General features: G+C 36.3%; 1 protein-coding gene and 1 pseudogene across 1 annotated transcript; one reads left to right on the forward strand and one right to left on the reverse strand.

The window, feature by feature from the left end:
- Positions 1–830: 830 nt before the first annotated feature.
- LOC109013688 (proline-rich receptor-like protein kinase PERK13) lies at positions 831–6,533 on the forward strand. Its single transcript, XM_035684097.1, has 8 exons — positions 831–2,075; positions 2,183–2,626; positions 2,719–2,805; positions 3,134–3,204; positions 3,325–3,401; positions 4,035–4,182; positions 5,388–5,549; positions 5,797–6,533. Exons 1-8 carry the CDS (start codon positions 1,181–1,183, stop codon positions 6,103–6,105), a joined length of 2,193 nt encoding a protein of 730 aa, XP_035539990.1. The 5' UTR covers positions 831–1,180; the 3' UTR covers positions 6,106–6,533.
- A 9,783-nt stretch (positions 6,534–16,316) lies between these two features.
- Positions 16,317–16,934, reverse strand: LOC109013733 (annotated as a pseudogene).
- Between the last annotated feature and the right edge of the window lie 5,029 nt (positions 16,935–21,963).

Below are 21,963 nucleotides of genomic sequence, written 5' to 3' on the forward strand. Positions count from 1 at the left end.
ACAAGCTAGCTAGTGAAAGACTTAAAAGAAAAAATGTAAATAAATAGAAAAAATGAGGTTGTAAATTTACCAAATAGCTTATAAAAAAAGACCAAGATATTTTATTGCCTCTTATGAGATGTAAAAAAAAAAAAAAATGAGAATGTGAGATTTTATTAACGACAAAAAATATGTATAATTATGAAAAAATTATTAAAAAACTAAAAGAAACCTAGACAACTAAGTACTAAATGAGATTTTTGAAAATATTTTGGGGGGCAAATTATCTTTATATTAGGATATATTTGAAAAAACCATATACTAAAACATATTCCCCCCCCCTCCCAAAACCAACGTAGGTCCGCCCCTGATAACAAGAGTCGTGATTGAGAGTCGCATTAATAGTGATTCACATTTTGACGTTCCATGACTCCATTATGTGAAAGTGTTTATCTCACAAGTATTTTTTATCTAGCATTACTCTTTTATTATGAGTAATGTTATATACAGTTTTAGAATATGTAAATATCGTGCACTTTTTTAAAAAGATAGAGTTAATTATTAAAAAAATAATTTTTATATAAATTTTAGAATTATTCACTTTTAAAAAAAGAGAGATTATATACTTTAAAATTGTAAGTATTGTTGCTCTTCTACGAAGGTATATATATATCTTTGGGGGGCGAGTGACGCGGCAAGAATAAGGAGGGCATTGTTCCGGGTTAGCATGAATCCAAACCGGGGCAACGAACGAAGACATCAACCCAGTTGTCGTTGCGCGGTAACCCGAAATTCAAGGGGAATTAACCGACCGTTGGATTTAACCAACCGGAACCGAATCGCGCATTCACTCCTAAATATATGAAGCAGGAAAGAGAGACCAGGAAGAGAGTTTCTTGGGCTTTCTTCTTGTTTTTAAACGGCTCTCCCCCCCAAATTTCACGCAAATACTCTGAAAATGGCGTCCGTTCCCATGCAAATCCTGCCAATTTAGCTTCATTTACGTGCAACCCAGGTTCGGAATTTCTTCACCTATTTTTTTTTTCTCTCTTATCAGATCTTAATATTCCCCAACAATTGTTTGAAAAAGAGCATATAAATTAATCATAAGAGACGAACGCAAAGAAAATAGCAGCAGCAGCTGCAGCAGGCGGAGGAGGAGGAGGAGGAGGAGGAGGAGAATTGTTAAGCAAAAGGGAGAATGTCAAAAACCAATGAGTCTCCTCCACCACCGTTTTCGGAGTCTTCGCCTCCACCGGGGTTGGGTGAGCGACAAGATCTTGTCCCATCCAATTCATCGTCCAACTCCTCACCTCCACCGGAGGAGTCTGCGTCCTCCTTGGCTTCTCAGCCCCCACCCATTTCGAAATCCCCTCCGCCTTCGCCGCTGCCTACCCAATCCGATTTAAAAGCAACGGCGCCTTCGCCGCCTTTGGATTTGGGATCACCACCTCCTAGTTCGTCCCCGGGCTCGAGTTCTAATACCCCCTCACCTCCATTGGAGTCGGGAGATTCAAAAGCTCCACCTCCACCATCAAATTCCAAAGCTCCACCCCCGCCCCCGCCCCAGCCTCCGTCGTCTCCTCCTCCTCCAAGTCCTAGTAAACAATCGACACCTCCATCGCCGCTACAATCATTCCCAGATTCTCCTACTCCTCCTCCTCCTGCTACTGAGAATACTCCATCTGCTATTCAAGCTCCACCTCCTCCGTCCCCTCTTGTTTCTTCTCCGATTGCCATTTCTTCGCCCTCCCTCCCCACTTCACCACCCGAAAAATCCAGCCCATCTTCACCAACCGAGCTTTCGCCTCTAACCAATGCTGAATCGTCTCCGCCTCCTCCGTCAACCTCTGTTGGACAGAGCCCTTCCCCTCCTTCCTCCAACACAAATACTGCCAGGTCAAACTCTAAGAGCGGCTCCAGTCCACCGCCAGGATCAAATGTGAGTTCTGTGACTTTTGTTGGGGTAGCGGTGGTGGGAGTATTCGTCATTGCCTTAGTTGCTTTCCTTTTGGTGAGCTCTAGACGGAAGAGAAGACAGGCACAGATCCATGCCTCCCATTACATGCCCCCCAATAAGGTTTCTGTGCAATCAGGTAAAAAGAAAAAACAAGAAGAAGAAGTTCTGGTTGTTTTGTGGTTTGCAATTGCTTACTATGCCTTTGTGATTTAGTAATTCTGCTTTCTTTTCCCCCTGTTATAGATGGATATTACTACAACCAGCAACATACTGGAGTAGATGCTTATTATAAATCTACTATGGCAAGTAGCTACGGCAGTCAAAGAGGGGGGAATGTGTACAATGGCGTGGCACCAGATGTAAGTGGCATAGGGAATGCCAAGTCCTTTTTCAGCTATGAAGAGTTGACGGAAATAACTAATGGATTTTCTTGCGAAAATGTTCTGGGAGAAGGTGGGTTTGGATGTGTTTACAAAGGTTGGCTGCCTGATGGGAGAGTGGTGGCTGTTAAGCAGCTCAAGGCAGGTAGTGGACAAGGGGAGCGGGAATTCAGGGCTGAAGTTGAGATTATTAGCCGTGTTCATCATCGATTTTTGGTCTCCTTGGTGGGCTATTGCATCGCTGAGCATCATAGACTGCTCCTCTATGAATTTGTTCCAAATAAAACTCTTGAGCATCATTTGCATGGTAAGGGGAATTCTTCCTTGTTTCCTTACCTTGTCAAATACAGGGTTATCATGTGTTTTGATTTGTAGTATGATATTGGTATATGCTGTCAGGTCAAGGAATGCCGGTGTTGGATTGGGTCAAAAGACAGAAAATTGCTCTTGGGGCTGCGAAGGGCTTGGCATACTTACATGAAGATTGTATGAATCACTTGTGGCATTTTCTTGATTCTTGCACTTGTGCTTTAGAAAGTGAAAAAAAAAAAAATCTCTATTTTAAAATTTTCATGTTTCTAGCAGCACTTGGATTGCACCATAATTCAGCATATTCTGATAGAACCAAAATGTGATACTCTTACCAACCTCCACTATGAAAACTCAGGCCACTAATAACAGCAATCTATATTGTTATAGGCCATTCTAAAATTTTATGAATTCCTGTTGATCTAATATCATCTTTCGAATGTATAATTTACTGTTAGAGAACTATATAATATGATGTTTTATTCTTTCTGTGATCTGCTTCCAGGCCATCCAAAAATTATACACAGAGACATTAAGTCGGCAAATATTCTTTTGGATGATGCTTTTGAGGCACAGGCATGTGTATTCTATTTCTTTGCTTACTTTATTTCATTGGATTATTCTCATTTCTGATGCTAGCGAAGATTTTTGTCTTACTGTAACCTAAATTGATAATTTGAGAATTGGTTGGCGCAGGTTGCTGACTTTGGACTTGCCAAATTAGCAAATGACACAAATACCCATGTATCAACTCGAGTTATGGGGACATTTGGGTAGGTTAGAATGTCTCGAACACCAGAACTCTATTGGATATCAACGATTTTTATGAATGTATATGTTTTTTTTCTCTGCCTAAGAAAATTTTGGTTTCAGTTCTATAAATAGGAAAGACCTCCTCCTGACACTACCATTTGATAAAAGTCAATCAGAATTTGTGGGGATTTAGTACCTTTCAGTTACGAGCAATGCCAATCTTCTTTCTAAATTTTGTCATCTCCAGTCACACTTACTGATATTGCAGATTTTAAGTGGCTGTTCATGCAAGTGGTTGACATACAAGATTACTTAAAATGTGCCACATCAGCAGGTTTGAATGGAGATAACAAAAAATGAAAAACAACATTTATCTTCAGTTAGCGGTTTCCTACAAATTCTAAGACTTGCAAAATCAACCAGGTTGACCATTTTGATAGTATTTAAATGTAATACCTTGATTAAGGTAAGAAAGTGTTTTGATTTTGATATAATGGTACAGTTTTTAATCCCTAAGGCAAAACCCAAATGCCAGATCCATAACATGATAGGTTTTTCCCATCAAAATTGTTTCTGGATTATCTACTTTTTAGTAATGACATTTATAACTCAAGTTTTCAGCTTTGCATATCAATGCTCATTTTGGTTTTCAGGTACTTGGCACCTGAGTATGCATCAAGTGGAAAATTGACAGATAGGTCAGATGTATTCTCATTCGGCGTGGTGCTTTTAGAGCTTGTCACTGGGCGTAAACCTGTCGACCCAACGCAGCCTTTGGGGGATGAGAGTTTGGTTGAATGGGTATGAATCAGAGTCACTGGAAATTCTCTTGATAATATACTTTGAAAGATCACCAATGCATTTATTGAATTGATGGGCTCTTTTAACTTACACTCTTGTCCAGGGTCATTTCAGTTTTCTTACATGTTCTGGTATATACATGTAGTTTAAGTTTGGATTGCTATTAGTTAATGGTTAGATCTCTCGAGAGCCCGTCGAAATAAGTAATGAGATGAAATACCAAAACAGCATATTATAATTTAGAATTTTTGCAGATATCATTTCTCCATATAAATGTTAAGTGGGCCTTATCTAGGAATTTGGTGTTACTTATAAAAAAAAACAAAATCTAGGAATTTGGTGTTGTCACATTGCATGGATATCTGAGAAGAATAATAACTAAATTAAGTTATTGCATGATGCTTTGTATATATTGCTGCAAAAAAATTTATTCTTACCTTCTAAATGTCTCATCTTTCTCCTTTGCCTAGGGGTTTCAACGCTATTCTTCAACTTTAATAACTGTATTGCACCTTTCAATTTTTAGCATGGATACTTGAGTATTAGTAAGAAACTTTCTGATTCAATTCTGCTTATCAACCAAAACTACATCAATTTTCCAGCATTGCTTGGGCATAGAAACTTTCAACTGGTTTTGAGGATAGCCAGTTGTTATTTGTCAATGATAAGTCCAGTGGTTTCCCATGACATCTCTATGTCTTGTTTGGATGTTGAGATGAGATGTCATGAAAATTTTGTGAATAATAATGAAATAGTTTGTGAATAGTAATAAAATGGTTTGAGTTAAGATTTTTTATGGGGTTTTAGAAAAGGAGAGAGAAAAAATTAAATAAAATATTATAAAGTTAAAATATTCTTAAAATATTATTTTTTAATTTTATTTTTATTTTGAGATTTGAAAAGGTTGAACTGTTTTTTGTGTTTTGTTTGGCAATTTGGGAAAATTGTAATGATTAAGTAATGATTAGATGAAAAAGTCAAAGATTTGAAATTGAAAAATATTTGTGTTTGTGGTATTTGGATGTTGAGATGGGATGGGATGAAATGAGATGAGATTAGACCATCTTACAATCTAAACGGGTCCTGAGTATCTATGGTGGAGGGTCTATTAAGCTGAATAATTTTTCTTTTAAAATTTGTTACAATGCCACTAGTAGTTGTTTTCTAATGACTCCCTTGATTCCCTTTGAACAATGTCTTCTCAGGCTCGACCACTCCTTATTCATGCCCTAGAAACTGGTGATTTTGGTGAACTAGTAGATCCACGGCTTGATAAACATTATGTGGAGAGTGAAATGTTCAGAATGATTGAGGCAGCTGCTGCATGTGTTCGCCATTCTGCTCCAAAACGGCCCCGCATGGTGCAGGTGTGCTAATACATGGCACTTTTCTATTCCTATCTGATGCAGCTAGTAAAATTTCATGCATCTTATTTACCATGGAAAATTAAACAAGCAATATGTCAAGCAAACTGTGGGAAATAAAGAAATTCTATGTCAAGATTATGCTCTCCTTTTTTTTTTTCTTGTAACGAGTGAACTTCTTAACTAGCATGTAGCTCTTCTATAACCAAAGTTTCTCTCTGATTTGAAGAACTTTGGGTCTCGATTTCAGGTGGTGAGAGCATTGGACAGTGAAGGTGAAAACTCCGATCTCTCAAATGGTGTCAAATATGGTCAGAGCACCATATATGATTCTGGCCAATACAATCAAGAAATTACGAGATTCAGGAGAATGGCACTTGGGGATGGCAACAGTTCGGAATATGAGATGAATAGTGGAGAATACAAGTCTAGAGAAATGTCTGAATCTCAAAGTTCATGGAAGCCCTGGGATGATTCAAGTGGTGAGTCAGAAACTCGAGCCATTAATGCACGCAGTGGTGAACACAAATCCAGCCTTGCCCAAGGAAGCAGGTTTTAACTAAATGCTAGATTTTGACTTTTCCAGAATGGTGATTTCTTCTTGCACATTATTTGACCCACAGTGCACACTAGAAAAGGCCATCTTTGCAAGGATGGCCTTTGATTAATCCCACTTAACTCGTGTGTAGAGTTTCTTTTTCTTTTTTGGTGAATCTTGGTATATTCATTAGTCCCTTAAAATTATCAGCAGAGTTGGGGGAAGCTGTAAACTGGAAGGTAATTTCTAATGTCAACAATCATTCTTGATAGTAGCAGGGCAAGGCAATTCTGTTTTCGTGTGAATACTCACTCCCTATAAAGGTTCTATTATGGAGAATAATGACAAGTGTGTTCCAATATTAAAGGAACATTGGTTACTTTTAGTATTGGACTCGCGAGATGCGCGAGAATATTTAAAATTTGTTAAATAAGAGAACTTTATTCCCATCTTGCCTTAAAACTTGGGTTTTACATCCTTCAATAGGAAATTGATACGTCAGATTTCCAAGGAATTGAAAGGAGAAATTCATGTATGATCAATTCCCTTTGGTTTCATTTGTTTCTTTTGGGAACTTGCCGGTTCCTTTGTTGATAAGCCACCAAGCTCAAGATTCTTTCCCAGTTTCACCCGTCTCTATTTTACCTCCTTAATCTACTGCCGCTGCCGAAGAACCGTAGAATCTTTATTCTGAGTTTCAAACTAAACTTTCTTTCACCTTTCTGAAGACATTTATACAAAATTATGCTTTGCTATGTGCAAAAAAGTGACTTTTTTTCTTAGTCACACCAGTTGATGTATAATATTTTACGTCAGTTTTGATAAAGTGTTTGACCTATGAAGTCATTTCAGATAGACCGTATTTATTGTAAGGTGATAAAAATTGTAATAAAGATTGTCATTGTTCCCAAAAGAATAGAAGTAGGATGATAGATACTCCGTTTAAGAGGATCAAGGAATTTCCAAAGTTCAGAATTTAATCTTAAATATAAAAAGAACTTTACTCATCATCTTATACCATATCTATTTTTATTTTTTATCTTTTTAAAAACAGGTGTGCGGTATAAAGATGATCAGTAGAATAAATCTAGATGAATAATGTTAGATACAATCATGGGTTGTGCAAGCGCCGTGTACTCATTTTGAAAAAGAGTAGGATTCACCATTAAAAAATTAATTTTTTCATGTAAGTCTCATATTTATTCATTTTAATTTTTCAAAATGAGTGCACGGTGCTTGTATAATTTCTGTTTTTGAGTTCCTTGATCAATTCCGTTAATTACCTATATACTTTTAACATCAGCATATAATTAATTGGTTTTGCTAGTTACAAAATTTTACGAGGTCTTGAATTGGTTCAAAGATTAAGTACCAGCTTAAAAGAATAAGGTTACATATTAATTGATCAATCACGCCACAAGCTACAATTCCAGTACGAGTTGCTTCGTACTCAGGTCATGCCTTCTTTCCACATTCTGCCACGTGACATGCCGTCCATGCCTAATCGTGGCAACTGCTAACAGCCCAGAATGCATGTCGTGGCATGCCCATCCCCGACCTTCATTAAATGCGGTGTGGTCTCTGCCTGACGCGCCCACCTTCCAGGTCTATCCAGCTGTCAGTGTCCAGGGACCAGGGTTGTCCCTGACACTGGGGATTGTTGACCAAAGTGATGTTAGACTTCTGACTCAAGGATCCACGTTCCACGCGTCCAACTTCGCTGCTTCTCTCTAGGCTTCCTAGGCCGACTTTGCCCTTCTCGGCCTGACCCATCATATTATTTCATACTGATTTCCTATTGTTGGGCTACCCTTAGACCCATCGCTGCCTTGTGGGCTAGGCCCATGTGGTTTGTGTAATTCTAAGGGGTGTGATCACCAAATGGTGTACCCCTTAGAATGACACCCTCTAACATGATGATGGTTCCTATGAGGGGTGATGTTTAAGGAAGTATCAAAAGATACAATCTTTTGATTAAATCAAAAAGTTGTGTGTGACTAGTGAAGTGTCAAGAAACACAACTTTTTGATTTAGTCAAAATGTTGTGTCACTTCTTAAGGTTGTAACCTTTGGGTTACTATTGGATTACCAATGGTTGTGCCATTTGCCAACCGATGCATGATGACCTATAAATAGGAGTCATTAGTGCACAAATGAACACACTCAGTTCCCTTTATTCATCACCAACTTGTGGGATAAATACATTCACAGGAGTGTCACCATATTGCCAAATTCTGCTTCTATTTGTTCTTTATTATTCTCAAGTGGTATCAAGAGCACAGGTCATGTCAGAGGGAATTTTATCGCGTATTGTGAATACGATAAATATGCAAGTTCTTAGTTTGACAAGTATACTTGCATATTATAATCATCTTCGTTTGCTTGAAAATCATTGAGATAAACTTTTTTAAATCACGGTGGGGAGTCTAGAGTATACTGGAAATCTTCAAAATCTTGTAAGTTATTATTTTGAAGAAAATTATTGGCATGATTTTACACAAAGGAACAATGAATTATCTAGTCCATTTTCATACATTGTTACTGTTTCGGCTGGTCGCTGGAGCCCCTCACCCCTACCGGGCTTCGTGGACCTTGGGAGCACGTCGGAGTCCTCATCGCCAATCACCAACTGGTCGGACGGAAGTGAAGACACAAGCTTCACGGTTTATGGAAATACCCAACGCGAGGAAGAAGAACGAAACCAACAGTCATCAAATTCAAACTCGGGAGGAACTAAATGACATTGTCGTTTAGTCTAAGTAGAAAAATGACAGCGTCGTTTTTGGCACTGAAGAGACACAATGGTCAGCTCCAAACAACACCGTTTTGCCACTTTCCAGTTGAGCCACAAGTCGATCTCTGAGTTGAGCTGCTGACCGAGCCATTGACCAAGCCGCCGACTGTCGGTTTTCTCCAAAACTCGGTTTGAACCGGCTAAACCGGTTTAATCGATTTACTGAATTGGTTTGTGATAGATTTGTTCAATCGGGCCGTTCGAGATCATTTCAAGCCCAATTTGTTTCGTTCAAAAGTTGTTGTGCTCTAGATTTCGAGCGAAAACATTACAAAGCACATGTTGGTCGAAATTATCATCAGAAATTCTTTGAAAATGGTGAAACATTAAGGAAAAGTCATGGATATCCTCGATCGGGGAGTCACTTTCATTATTCTCCTTATTTAAAATATAATAGGAGAATTTCTAGCTTGCCACCTTGGATTAAATCCAAAAGTTATTATTACTATTCAGTTTGTAATAGTTTTAGTTTTTCACAATTGAATTATTTTATTTAAATAGTACATATTTATTATTTCTATATTCTTCTTGTTGATTAATTTTTTAAGATTTATTATTCATGGCACCGAAGAAAAGTATTGATCCATCAGGGATAAAAAAAGGGAATGGAAGAAATTTTTGGGTTTGGAAAATGCATAAAACTTTTATTCTAACCTATGAAAAGACCTTATATACATTAACAACACCAAAGCCATGTGAAGAAATTGTAGAAATTGGTGCAAGTGAAAGTGAGAGCAGCGTTTTAAATAAAGATAGATGGGAAGAACACAATGCATGGGCAAAAGCTTTAATTTTGCATTGTATGAATGATCACATTATTCCTTTATTTGAAGACTATGAAACTGCTAAAGAAATCATGGATGCAGTTGAAACAAAGTATAGTTTAAGGTTGGATACTTATATACAGTTATTATTGGATAAGTATAACCGGACTTGTATGGAAGAAAATGATGATATTGGCGATCATATACTTCAAATGGAGTTAATTGCAAAAGAATTACAGGATGATGGTCATCCTCTCACTGATAAAATGCAAGTTACAACTATAATAAATTATCTTCCTTCATCTTGGGATCTTATTGTTACTTCTTTAACATACAGTGGAAATGAAATAACAATGATATCGCTTCCAGTACTTTTAGTACTTGAAGGAGAAATAATGAAGAGAAGGAATAAAGATAGTGAATCTTTCAATTTATTGATGGCTCAAGACAAGTATTCTACACAAAACAAGATGAAGCCAAAATAGTTTAAGAAAAAAAAATGGTTAAAAAGAAAACAAAATAAACCATTTTTTGGAAACTGTTTTAAGTGTGGAAAAAATGGGCATTACAAATCATAATGTCCTAATAAAAGATAAGCACAAGAAAACAAGAAAATTGTGATGACAGTCTCAGAAGTAATGCTAGTGAAACCAGCGTCAGATTCATGATGGGTTGACTATGTAGCAATAAGATATATATGCAGGAATAAATATATGTTTGTCAAACTTGATGATAAACAAACAGAAGAGCATAGAGTGTATATGGGCAACAATACATACTACAATGTCTTGGGGCAATGTACATATAAATTCAAAGTGAATGGTTTCGTATTTTACTTAGTGATGTTTTATATGTACCTAGTATTCGTAGAAATTTAGTATCAGCGCCTGTACTAGATCAGAAAAGCTACACAATTGAGTTTAAGTCTGAAACCGTTGTAATAAGTAAGGGTAATATATCAGTGAAAGGCATGAAAGATCACGATATGTATGTACTGAATGTTGATATTAATAAAGTACCTATTTATGATTATTTGAATGTGTCTACAAATTGAGCATATTTATGGCATTTAAGATTAGGCCATATAAATAAAAATAAAATGACCAGAATATGTAAAAGTGGATTAATACTACAAATAAACTTAGATAATTTTGATATATATGAATCATGTATCAAAGAAAAAATGAGTAGTAAATTTTTTTCAAAAAGTTAGAAATTCGCGGAGTTATTAGAAATTATACATTATGATGTTTGTGGACCTTTTAAAACAAAAACCTATAGATGAATAAAGTACTTTATTACTTTCACTAATGATTATTCAAGACATGGGCATATCTACTTACTTGAGCATAAATCTGAGACAATTGAGAAATTTAAAGAATTTAAATTAGAAGTAGAAATCCAGTTGGATAGACCCATTAAAAGTTTGAATAGTAATTGAGGAGGAGAATTTAAAGTTTTAGATAATTTCTGCAAATTAAATGGTATAAGATACATTTATACTATACCATATAAACCTTAATAAAATAACATTGCAGAAAGGAGAAATAGAACTCTATTGGATATGGTGCGATCGTTGATGGCATATGCTGATCTATCAATACATTTTTCAGGTGAAGCATTATCGACTGTTATATATATATTGAATAGAGTTGGAACTAAAGTAAAACCTCTTACACCTTATGAGATATGGACGAGACATAAACCAAATTTAAACAAGCTCAAGGTGTGAGGTTGCAAGGCACAAGTACTTATCTCAAGGCCATTAAGGGATAAATGAAAAAGTAAAACTTGAGAATGAAGGTTTATTAGGTATGTAGAAAACGGAAGTGGTTACAGGTTTTATGATTCTGAAAGAGAATTGATAGAAAGTAGGGATGTCGTTTTCTTGAAAAATATGAACCTTATTACTCATGTTGATCATATAAATTTATTAAATGATTTAGAGAATCAACAAATCTCCACAGAGTCTGGCAATGAAAATTATGATATTATTTAAATATAGAATAATAAAAATAAAAGAAAGTCAGATGAAAATCAATTTTCAGGTATTGATGTTGGAGACAGTGAGAGTAAAATATCTAGAAGACCATCAATATTATTTCAAGATCATTATGCACTAAATATCAGCTTGGAAAATTTAGATAATGATTTTGAATTTTTTTTTGAGGTAGTCAATAGTATTGATTTAGATAAATGACTTGAAACCATGGAAGATGAAATATAATTAATAAACAAAAATAATGTTTGGGAGCTAACAGATCTTCCAAAAGATAGAAAATATATAGGTTGTAAATGGATTCTCAGAAGAAAATTTAAAATTGATGGTAGTTTGAAAATGTACAAAGCAAGGTCAGTGGCCAAGGGATAGACTCAACAACTAGGTGTAGACTTTGTGGATACGTATTCGCCTATGGCAAAGTTCACATCCGTAAGTATCATCATGTCCATTGTTGACAGGATGAATTTGGAATTACATTAGTTAGATGTAAAAATATTTTTTCTCAATGGTGAATTAAAAGAGGATATCTTTATGATTCAACCAGAATGATTCTAAATTAAAGGACATGAAGAGAAAGTCTATAGGTTGAGGAAGTCACTGTATGGACTTAAGCAATCTTCAAGATAGTGGTACTTGAAATTTCACCAAGCCATTTTGGAAATGAGATATGAAATGAGTCCACTAGATCATTGTGTATACATATGGGAAAATAATAATAAATTAACATTATTATTATTGTATGTTGATGATATATTACTGGCAGGTAATTGTCTAGATATGATGCATGAAACAAAAAAATTTTTGAAATCTAAATTTGAAATGAATATCGGTGAAGCCACCTATGTTCTTGGAATAAGAATTTCTAGAAATAGAAATTCAAATCTATTGCATTTAGATCAAGAAAAATATTTAGAAAAAGTGTTTGAAAGATTTGGTATGGAAAATTGTAAATCTTTAAGTACGTCTGTTTGCAAAACTCATACTTTAAATAAAAGTATGTGCCCAAAAGATGATGAGGAAATAAGTGAAATGCTTAAACTTCCCTATGCTCAAGCTGTGGGAAGTCTCATGTATGTAATGATAAGTACCAGACCAAATATTTGTCATGCAGTAGGATTGGTAAGCAGATTTCAATCAAATTCAGGTAAAGAACATTGGCAAGCAGTGAAGCGTATATTAAGATATTTACAAGGTACCAAAAATTTGAAATTGTGCTTTGGAAACGGTGATATAGAATTAATCGGTTATAGTGATGCTGATTTTAGAAGTGATGTAGATGATAGAAAATCTGTAACTGGATATATATTTCTATTTGGTGGAACTACATTTTCTTGGTTAAGTAAGAAACATGATTGTGTTGCTAAGTCTACTATGAAAGTAGAGTATATTGCTTGTAGTATTACAGTGAGTAATGCAGTGTGGATAAAACGCTTTGTTGAAAGCTTAAATTTGGGTACATCCACAGAACCAATAAATGTATTTTGTGATAATCAGTCTACCATTTTATTAATAAAAAGTAGAACACAGAGTTCCAAGGAAAAACACATTGATGTGCATTATCGCTATATTTTAGATATAGTGGAACGAGGTGAGGTCAATATTAATTTTATTTTCTCGATCGAAATGGTAGCAGATCCGATGATCAATGGTTTATCTCTGGAGAAATTTAGAGAACATGTGACTAGAATGTGATTGAAAGAAACCTAGGTGAAGCAATCTCATGGTCGACATGCATAACTCAGCAAATTCTGGGGACGCCTAGTAAATTGGAGTTATGGTGATACCCAAATGAAATTTTCCGTCATTTGTAAAGTCACTGATAAGTTGATCAAGAAAAATCTCAGGAATGGCCTTAGGGTGAGTACTTGACGAAATCTCAGTGCAGTTTGATTAACCAAGTAAAAGGTTAATCATGGTAAAATCCCCGATAAAATGATTAAGGAAAGACTCAGGTGAGTAAGTACTTAACGAAAATTCAGTACCATTCGCTAAAGTTTTAATGAAATGTGATTTGATTACCCAACTAAACGGTTAATCATTTGGAAAGTCGTTGATAAGGTGATTAGGAAAATCCTAAGGAATAGCCTCTAGAGAAACTACTTAACGAAAATTCAGCGCAGGTCGATACATGTATTATGTATTCAACTAAGGTTATCAATTGTGACAGGGATATGGATAGTTGATCCAATCAATGGATATTGATTATTGATCTAGTCACGGAGAATTGATGTCGTTCAATATTTTTTTTTAGTGAAATGAAGTCACCTCTAATTTGTGATCAGTGGGAGCACATATGGTAAATGGTGCGTTCAGATAAGTTAATGACAAAAAGCGTGTGCACGGAGAGGCTTGTCATGCTCTGACGCCGATCTGCAAGAGTAACAAAGGAGAGTTGAGTAGTGGAAAACTCATATTGGTACAAGGTAAAATACTCAATTGAATCATCGCCGTTTTGTGTGATCAAGTGGGAGATGTAATTTTAAGGGGTGTGATCACCAAACAGTGTACCCCTTAGAATGACACCCTCTAACATGGTGATGGTTCCCATAAAGGGTGATGTTTAAGGAAGTGTCAAGAGACACAACCTTTTGATTAAGTCAAAAGGTTGTGTGTGACTAGTGAAGTGCCAAGAGATACAATCTTTTAATTTAATCAAAAGGTTGTGTCACTTCTTAAGGTTGTGACCTTTAGGTTACCATTGGATTACCAATGGTTGTGTCATTTGCCAACCTGTACATGATGACCTATAAATAGGGGTCATTGGTGTACAAATGAACACACTCAATTTCTTTTCACTATAAGAAAATGGCTCTATTGCGGTGATTTTAGGGCTGCTGGAACTAATATCGCCGCAATAAGTCCTTATTCACAGCGATTTCTTGGTCGACGCAGCTTTCAACCCAAACATTTTTTTTTCGAGTTTTTGCGGCGATTTTAATACTAATTGCGATGAAAAATTTCGACGTAAATATTATTTTTACTTTTGCAGCAATTTTAATGATAACTACGGCAAATTAGACCGCCGCAAAATGTTAAAACCTTCTCCCGACGCACAATTTCGCTGCAAATCTTGCTTTATCCATCTCGGTGCCAAAACCTCCACAGAAATCAGATTTCCCCCCCAAATCACGATTTCCCCCCAAATGCCAATTTCCTTCGTCCCCATTTTTGCCTACCAGTAAGTTCAGACGCCCCTGTTTGCACTCGGCGATTGTGGAGTTGAAAATCCCAGGCCCCTCATTCCAGACTTGATGCGAACCATAGTCAGTGCCTCACCGCGGTCCATTTCCGAGTGATTGTTTTGGGAAGGCCAATATCGGCGGTCGAGATCGTCCATTGACAGGTATCTGTTGTTCCCTTTAAGCAATAGCTCTCCCCCTTCATAGGCGCATGAGTTGGTTATTGCAAAAATTATGCATTTTGAAAATGGGTACTGATTAAGAGTGTCTAAATTAACTGCAGTCTGCGTGTAAACATCCTCGTTTCTGAGTGAAATTTTTTTTTTGTTGATCTATATCGATTGTTTCCCTTCGTTTGGTTTATTCATGGCCCCTTCTTGGTGCATTGTTTGTGTTTGTCTTCTTCGACCGTCTTTGAAGTTCCAAACTGTCACCCATTCAAAATTAGTGAAAATGATGGGTAACTTGAAGTTACAAACTGTTCGCTCCTAAGTGGTACTGGCGTTGCCATTGTGTGCTCTGCTGCTGTGTTATAAGGGTTAGGTGCTGGTGATTATTGTTGTTTTGGATGTAGGGATGCACAAATTTACTTCTGCTTGATTTGTTGCTATGCTTTGTTCCAAGTGTGGGCTTCTTCTTAGCCTCTATATATACGTCATTAATTTGGTTGTTCTATTGGTGGGTTCCCTAGTTAGCCAAGGGCCAGGGGCCGGAGATGATGCATGATGCATGATGCGTTAGCTTCCATTTGTACTATTATTTATCATTTTTAATATATACTTTTGGAATTAGTGTGATTGTAAATATCATTTTCAAACCAATAATATTGCTGCTCACAGTAGGAAATGCCATTGATGAGGTTGGCAACTTGGAATTAAAGGAGGGTTGCATAGACTGAATGTGATGGGCTCCTGTCTGGACTGCAGAATTAGGTTCACTCGTCCAAACATGAAGTAGGTGAGGTCTTGTCATAAACATCTCATACATATATAGGTTTAGGCTAGTACTGATTGAGATCGAGAAAAAAAAAACATAGATATATCTATCCCCACGTGAATTGCTTGCTAATAATAATCAGCTGGGCCCTCTTTCTAATTTGGAAAATGTCAAAAGATCATGCAATTTTCCCAGGAATTGTCCAAATGGTAGGGTGCATAACTTAATTATTTTTCCCATGAACATCAAGAGTGAGAAATAAAAATATGATAGCAGCAGAAGCTCCCAATAAGTAATACTAGAAGAAGCTCTCAATTTCCAGTTACAGAGTCTATAATGGTGTTTTTCTAATGGAAAATCTAATCCACCTAATCCAATATAAGAACACATACAGTAACATTAACTTGAGCCAACTAACAACCTGTCGATATTATTTAAGAAACACGTACGTTACGGATTGAAATGAGTACTGCACTGCAAACTACTACTTGTACTGTTTATTATACCATAAATATTCAAATATCCCCATATATGTATCAGACCCAAAATCGCCTCTATTATTGCTTGAGGCCAAACTCGTCCAGCTCCTTGAAGTTCTTCTCTACAAAGTCCTTACTGACGTGTGGATCTGGAACCTCGTCACTAGTCTTTTGAAACTCGCATAGCCATATTGCCAGGCTACCATCTCCCTTTGGAGTCACAGTAATGTGTGGCATTTGAAATGCTTGTAGAATTTGAAATGGTCCCCATCGATCACAGTAAAAGCAACTGTCTTGTTTGCTTAATCAAAATTGTCGATCTTCTCCTTAGAAATCTTGACAATAGGAGAACCTGGAAATAAAAACAGACAAGCCAAAAATTAACAAAACAAAATAATACAGATTTGTTTAAAATGATCAAAAGAAAGCAATATGCAGCTCAGTTACTGCATTAATTAAACCTTGCAGTTTTACATGTACGTACAAGAAATGAACCAAATATAATTACCTTCCCCATATGTGATTAGACGAACAGAGCCAATGGACTTTCCATCGCCTTCAAGAACTTCAATGCTCTGGTAGTCATTAGGGCATGCTAGCTGGTTGGATGGTGACAGAATCCTTAATGATTCCCCAGACCTTATCTGCATCAGACTTCACCTCAACTTCTACATCAAGCTTGCCAACGGAAGCCATTCTTATATTGTGTGTATATATATATATACTTAAAATAGCTTGCCAACGTGCAAAAATATGTTTTGATGCAATGTTTTTAACATCTTTTTCTAAAACAAATTTAGCACTCATGCAATCAATTCGAACCAAAAACTTTTGATTAAGTAAATCAGATTGAAATTTAGAAATACATAATACTATTGCCAAGATTTCTTTTTTAATAGTACTATATTTTTCTTGTGCAGAATTCCAAGTTCCAGAATGGAAGCGAACAATTTGTTCAGAGGAACTTGGTGAAACACATTGTTTCAGAATGCCACCATAACCAATGTCAGAGGCATCTGTTTGAACAATTTTGAAAGAATTAGAAGTAGGGATATATATATATATATATAGAACTTCGATCGTGGAGTGATACATGATGCATGTATGTATATATAGTAAATACAGTAGCACCGGTTGGAGCTTTGGGTTGCAGGCAATTATTAAGGGCCTTAATAATTCATTAGGAAGAAGTTCAACTCCTTCCTTATTGGTTGACGTACAGCATTAACTGAACCTAGATCTGCTGATAAAATTCATATTATCTTAGAAGGTTACTTCAGACTGCATTTATTCAACAACCCATTAAAATCCTGCTAAATGGGAAACCCATGCATCAGCCATGGACATGTAAATAAATCTTTTTTTGGTGAGTTCTAAGTAAACTACACGATAGCAAAGTCATTCAGAAACACGTGGTGCTAGATTTTATTATGAAAACAAATCTGAGAAAAGATAAACAAAGAACAATGAGATAGCTAAGATTATCTTGCATGTGTACCAAATCAACAAACTAATTACAAGTATCCTTAAAGCTGGGTAGGCCGGTATTGAAAATGCTAGAGACATCTTATTGGCTTTCACAATCTCCTTAAATTAGTAATTATTGGCAATTTGCTACCCTAGTAATAATGTACTTATTATTACTTGTGCTATTATTGTTTTCTTTTTCAGAAAGCTGGTTGCAAGAAAACTCCACTTGTGCTAGTAATTATATTTCAAAAATCCCTTTATAAAAACTTATAGAGATTCTATTGGAGGACTAGTTCTAGCCTCCCCAAGTCATCAACATCTAGGGGAGAGTTAAAAATTAACAATTATTTAGCATCATTTTGCTACATGAAGGCCAGTTTGATAATTGGACCACCATGTGTTGACTAGACTCTTTAACCAAAGATCGACACCATCCCCATCATGGAAAAGCCGTTGGATCAATCTAAAGGACACTTGTCTTACATATCCTGCTAGCTCATTGCATCCACTCATTATACCTTCCCACAGCGATGCTCTACACTTCATGTGATTCTCTTTTCTCATATCATTATATATATATATATATATATATATATATATATATAGGAGGAGAAAAAAGATAGGAAAGACCATTTGTGCCTTAAACTTAGATTAATGGTCCATTAGTGTATTGTAAAAATAAAGTCAAGATCCAACCACTAACTATAATAGAAAAGTAAAAAAACAACCACACAAATCTGAATTCTAGAGGGTAATTGATATATAAAACTCCCTTATAATGAGATAAATGTGACTTAATTCTTGTCATTTGGGAGTTTTTCATTTTCATTTACATCGAGCTTTAATCATATATAGTCGTTTGATTTCATGTAATATTTTGCGGATGTCCTAAATGTCTTGTATGAACTTTATGACTTTTATACGACTAAGATAAATAACTACATAAAAATATACATGGTTCATGCAACATTTATTTTGCTAGCTGTCTGTATGAATTACTGATCATACTTAATTATGTGTTCAAACAATGAGTTAGGCATCATATAATATGTTTATATATCTCCTGCTTTAAACCTTGTTAATCACCAACATAAATACTCTTAAATATATAGAAATATGCAAATTAAATATACGATGCATGCAAATTGATCATGTTCAAAACCGGCTGCTCTAACAACTTTCTGTACGATTACAAGATGCATGCATATAATCTAGACATCAATTTCTGATCTTTATTGTTAAAGCTGATGTGTTTACTTGTTAGTGGAAAATCGTATGGCAGCATATCACTAGATGAAAAAATATGCCTAATGCGGCGATTTTTTGGTTTGCTGGAATTAATATCTCCGCAATAAGTTTAAAGTTCACGGTGATTTCTTGGTCGACTAAGCTTCCAACCCCGACCTTTTTTTTTGAGCGAGATATCCGAGAAAAAAAACACACTTTTGGTCGAGATGCATACATCTATAGACAAGGATTACAACAAATAATAGTTCCTATAACTAAACTGAAATTTTCTGTTTCAGTTTTTACTCACTTCATGAATTTTTGAATATTCTTCATAGTATGCAATAAATTTCCTCTCTACGAGGGAAAATATAAGCTGGAAGCATTTAATCTTTGTGCTGAGAATTCAGGAATGTTCATAAGTCGCATCTATGTTTGTTTGTCCATGACAAGTTTATAGCTGTTGTTTCCTTTAATATGTAGAGGATTATTCTTTTGAGTTTTTTCGAGTACTTTAATGACAGATTATTAGTTACTGATACTTGATGACCTTGCCTTTAAAGTACGCGAATACAACTACCTCAGCGCTTGGGTGCCTTTTTTTTTTTTAATCAACGCTTATAACTGTCTTCCATCAAAAAGACAGTTAAATTGGATGGTATAGTGGAAGGATTGGGTGGTTTGGCATGGGATCATACTTGTCATGTTTTGTGATTGGTTTAATCTCCCAATTTGATTAATTTACATCGCAACAACTTCTAACTAACAACATGGATTGAGTTTGATTGCGTTATCTTTCTAGGTCCTGCATATTAATCTTGGAGGTTATATATATGTATCTATTTCAACTTATATGTCATGCTGAGTTCCATGCATATCTACTAGTTCATGATAATCATGTTAGGTTACAAGACTGTTAAACAAATGATTGGGTTTTATATTTGTGTCATATCATAAATTGACAATTAATATGGATTGATATTAAGTCTGAAATCCACATGCATGATCACTTCCTCGTGCCTAATCCAGCGGTGATTTTTTCGCACCCCCTAGTTCCCTCTTTACACTTTCTTATCCCATATGTATATAGAACATCGTAATAACCTGTCATATCATCGTTCACCGAGTCGATTAAAGAATTTGACGAGTTTTCTTTTTATTTAGATGGACAAAAGTTGGATGAATTTGGGTGATATACTTGTATCACCTGCATATGCTGAATGGGTTAAAAATTTCCTCACAATGGCACGAAACCATTGTGAGGGAAGTGACCGCATTCGGTGTCCCTGCCGTATATGCTGTAATAACCTCTTCTTGCCTATATTTGAGGTGGAGACTCACTTGTTCATAAAAGGGATCAATCCAAATTACACTCAGTGGATATTTCATGGTGAGGAGGAAACACTCCCCATCATTGACAACGGCACCCGTCTCGGGGTTGGAGTTGAAGACAAGTACATTGATGACATGGACCGTATGTTAGATGACATTCAGGTTGGCACATTTGGAGATGCTCCTGAAGACAACACTACATCGCCAACTCAGCCATCAATACCACATCCCTCCCCAAACTCAACTTTTGACCAATTATTAGAGGATGCTCGACGTCCTCTTTTCGACGGCTGTACTAAATTCTCAAAGCTCTCATTCGTTGTGAAGTTGTTACATATTAAAACGCTCGGTGGGTGGTCAATCAAGTCTTTTGATATGCTCATAAGCCTTCTGCGGTCTGCCTTTCTTGATGCTAAATTGCCTAGTTCATATGAGGAGGCCAGGTCATTGGAGCGAGGGTTGGATTTCAAGTACCACAAAATACACGCATGCCCCAACGACTGCATTTTATTCTGGAAGGAATATGCTAATCTTAATGAGTGCCCTATATGTAAGGCTTCGCGTTGGATGCCAAATACACATGGGTAACGAGTGATCCCACAAAGAGTGCTTTGGCATTTTCCTTTGAAGCCAAGATTGCAGCGTCTCTTTGTGACAGACAAGATATCATGTGATATGAGATGGCATAAAGAGTAGCGGGTACCCGATGAGACTAGTATGAGACATCCTGCTGACTCTCAGTCCTGGAAGACATTTGATGAAGCCCATTGTTGGTTTGCTAGGGATGCTCGCAATGTTAGGCTCGGTCTGGCAAGCGACGGCTTCAATCCCTTCAACAACCTAGCAAAACTGTATAACATTTGGCCAGTGATTCTTGTCCCGTATAATTTGCCGCCATGATTATGCATGAAAGACTAGTTCTTCATGACATCGCTCATTATCCCTGGCCCAAAATCACCAGGGAATGACATTGATGTGTATTTACAGCCTTTAATTGATGAGTTGCTTGAACTCTGGGAACATGGGGTACCTACATATGATGCTTCCACAAAGGAAATGTTCATGTTGCATGCTACCTTATTGTGGACAATTAATGACTTCCCTGCTTATGGAAATATTTCTGGGTGGTCAAAAAAAGGGAAATTGGCATGTCCCTCTTGCAATTCAAGCACAGATTCCAATTGGTTGAAGTATGGTAGAAAACAATGTTATATGGGACATCGATGTCTCTTACTGGCAGGTCACATTTGGCAGACGAGAAAATTGTTGTTTAACGGTAAAGAAGATCATCGCATGCCACCAAATTGGGTTGAAGGAGTGAGTCTTTTAACTCAACTATAAATGCTTGGAGATGTCCAATTGGGAAAATCTTGTAGGAAGAGAAAACGCACTGCAGAACAGTTGAACTGGACAAAGAAAAGCATATTCTTCAAACTACCTTATTGGTCAATGTTGCGGCTTCGACATAATCTAGATGTTATGCATATTGAGAAGAACATTTCCGATAGCATATTGGGCACTTTAATGGACATTCCTGGCAAGACAAAAGATAATATAAATTCTCGGCGTGACTTGGAGAACTTGGGCTTCAGAAAAGAATTCCATCTTAAGTCTGAAGGTGGACGTGTTACAATGCCACGTGCGTTGTACACATTACATGGAGATGAAATGAATAAATTCTGTGAGTGGCTCGCTG

Source organism: Juglans regia, chromosome 13 (genome assembly GCF_001411555.2).
Source record: "Juglans regia cultivar Chandler chromosome 13, Walnut 2.0, whole genome shotgun sequence".
NCBI lineage: Eukaryota > Viridiplantae > Streptophyta > Magnoliopsida > Fagales > Juglandaceae > Juglans > Juglans regia.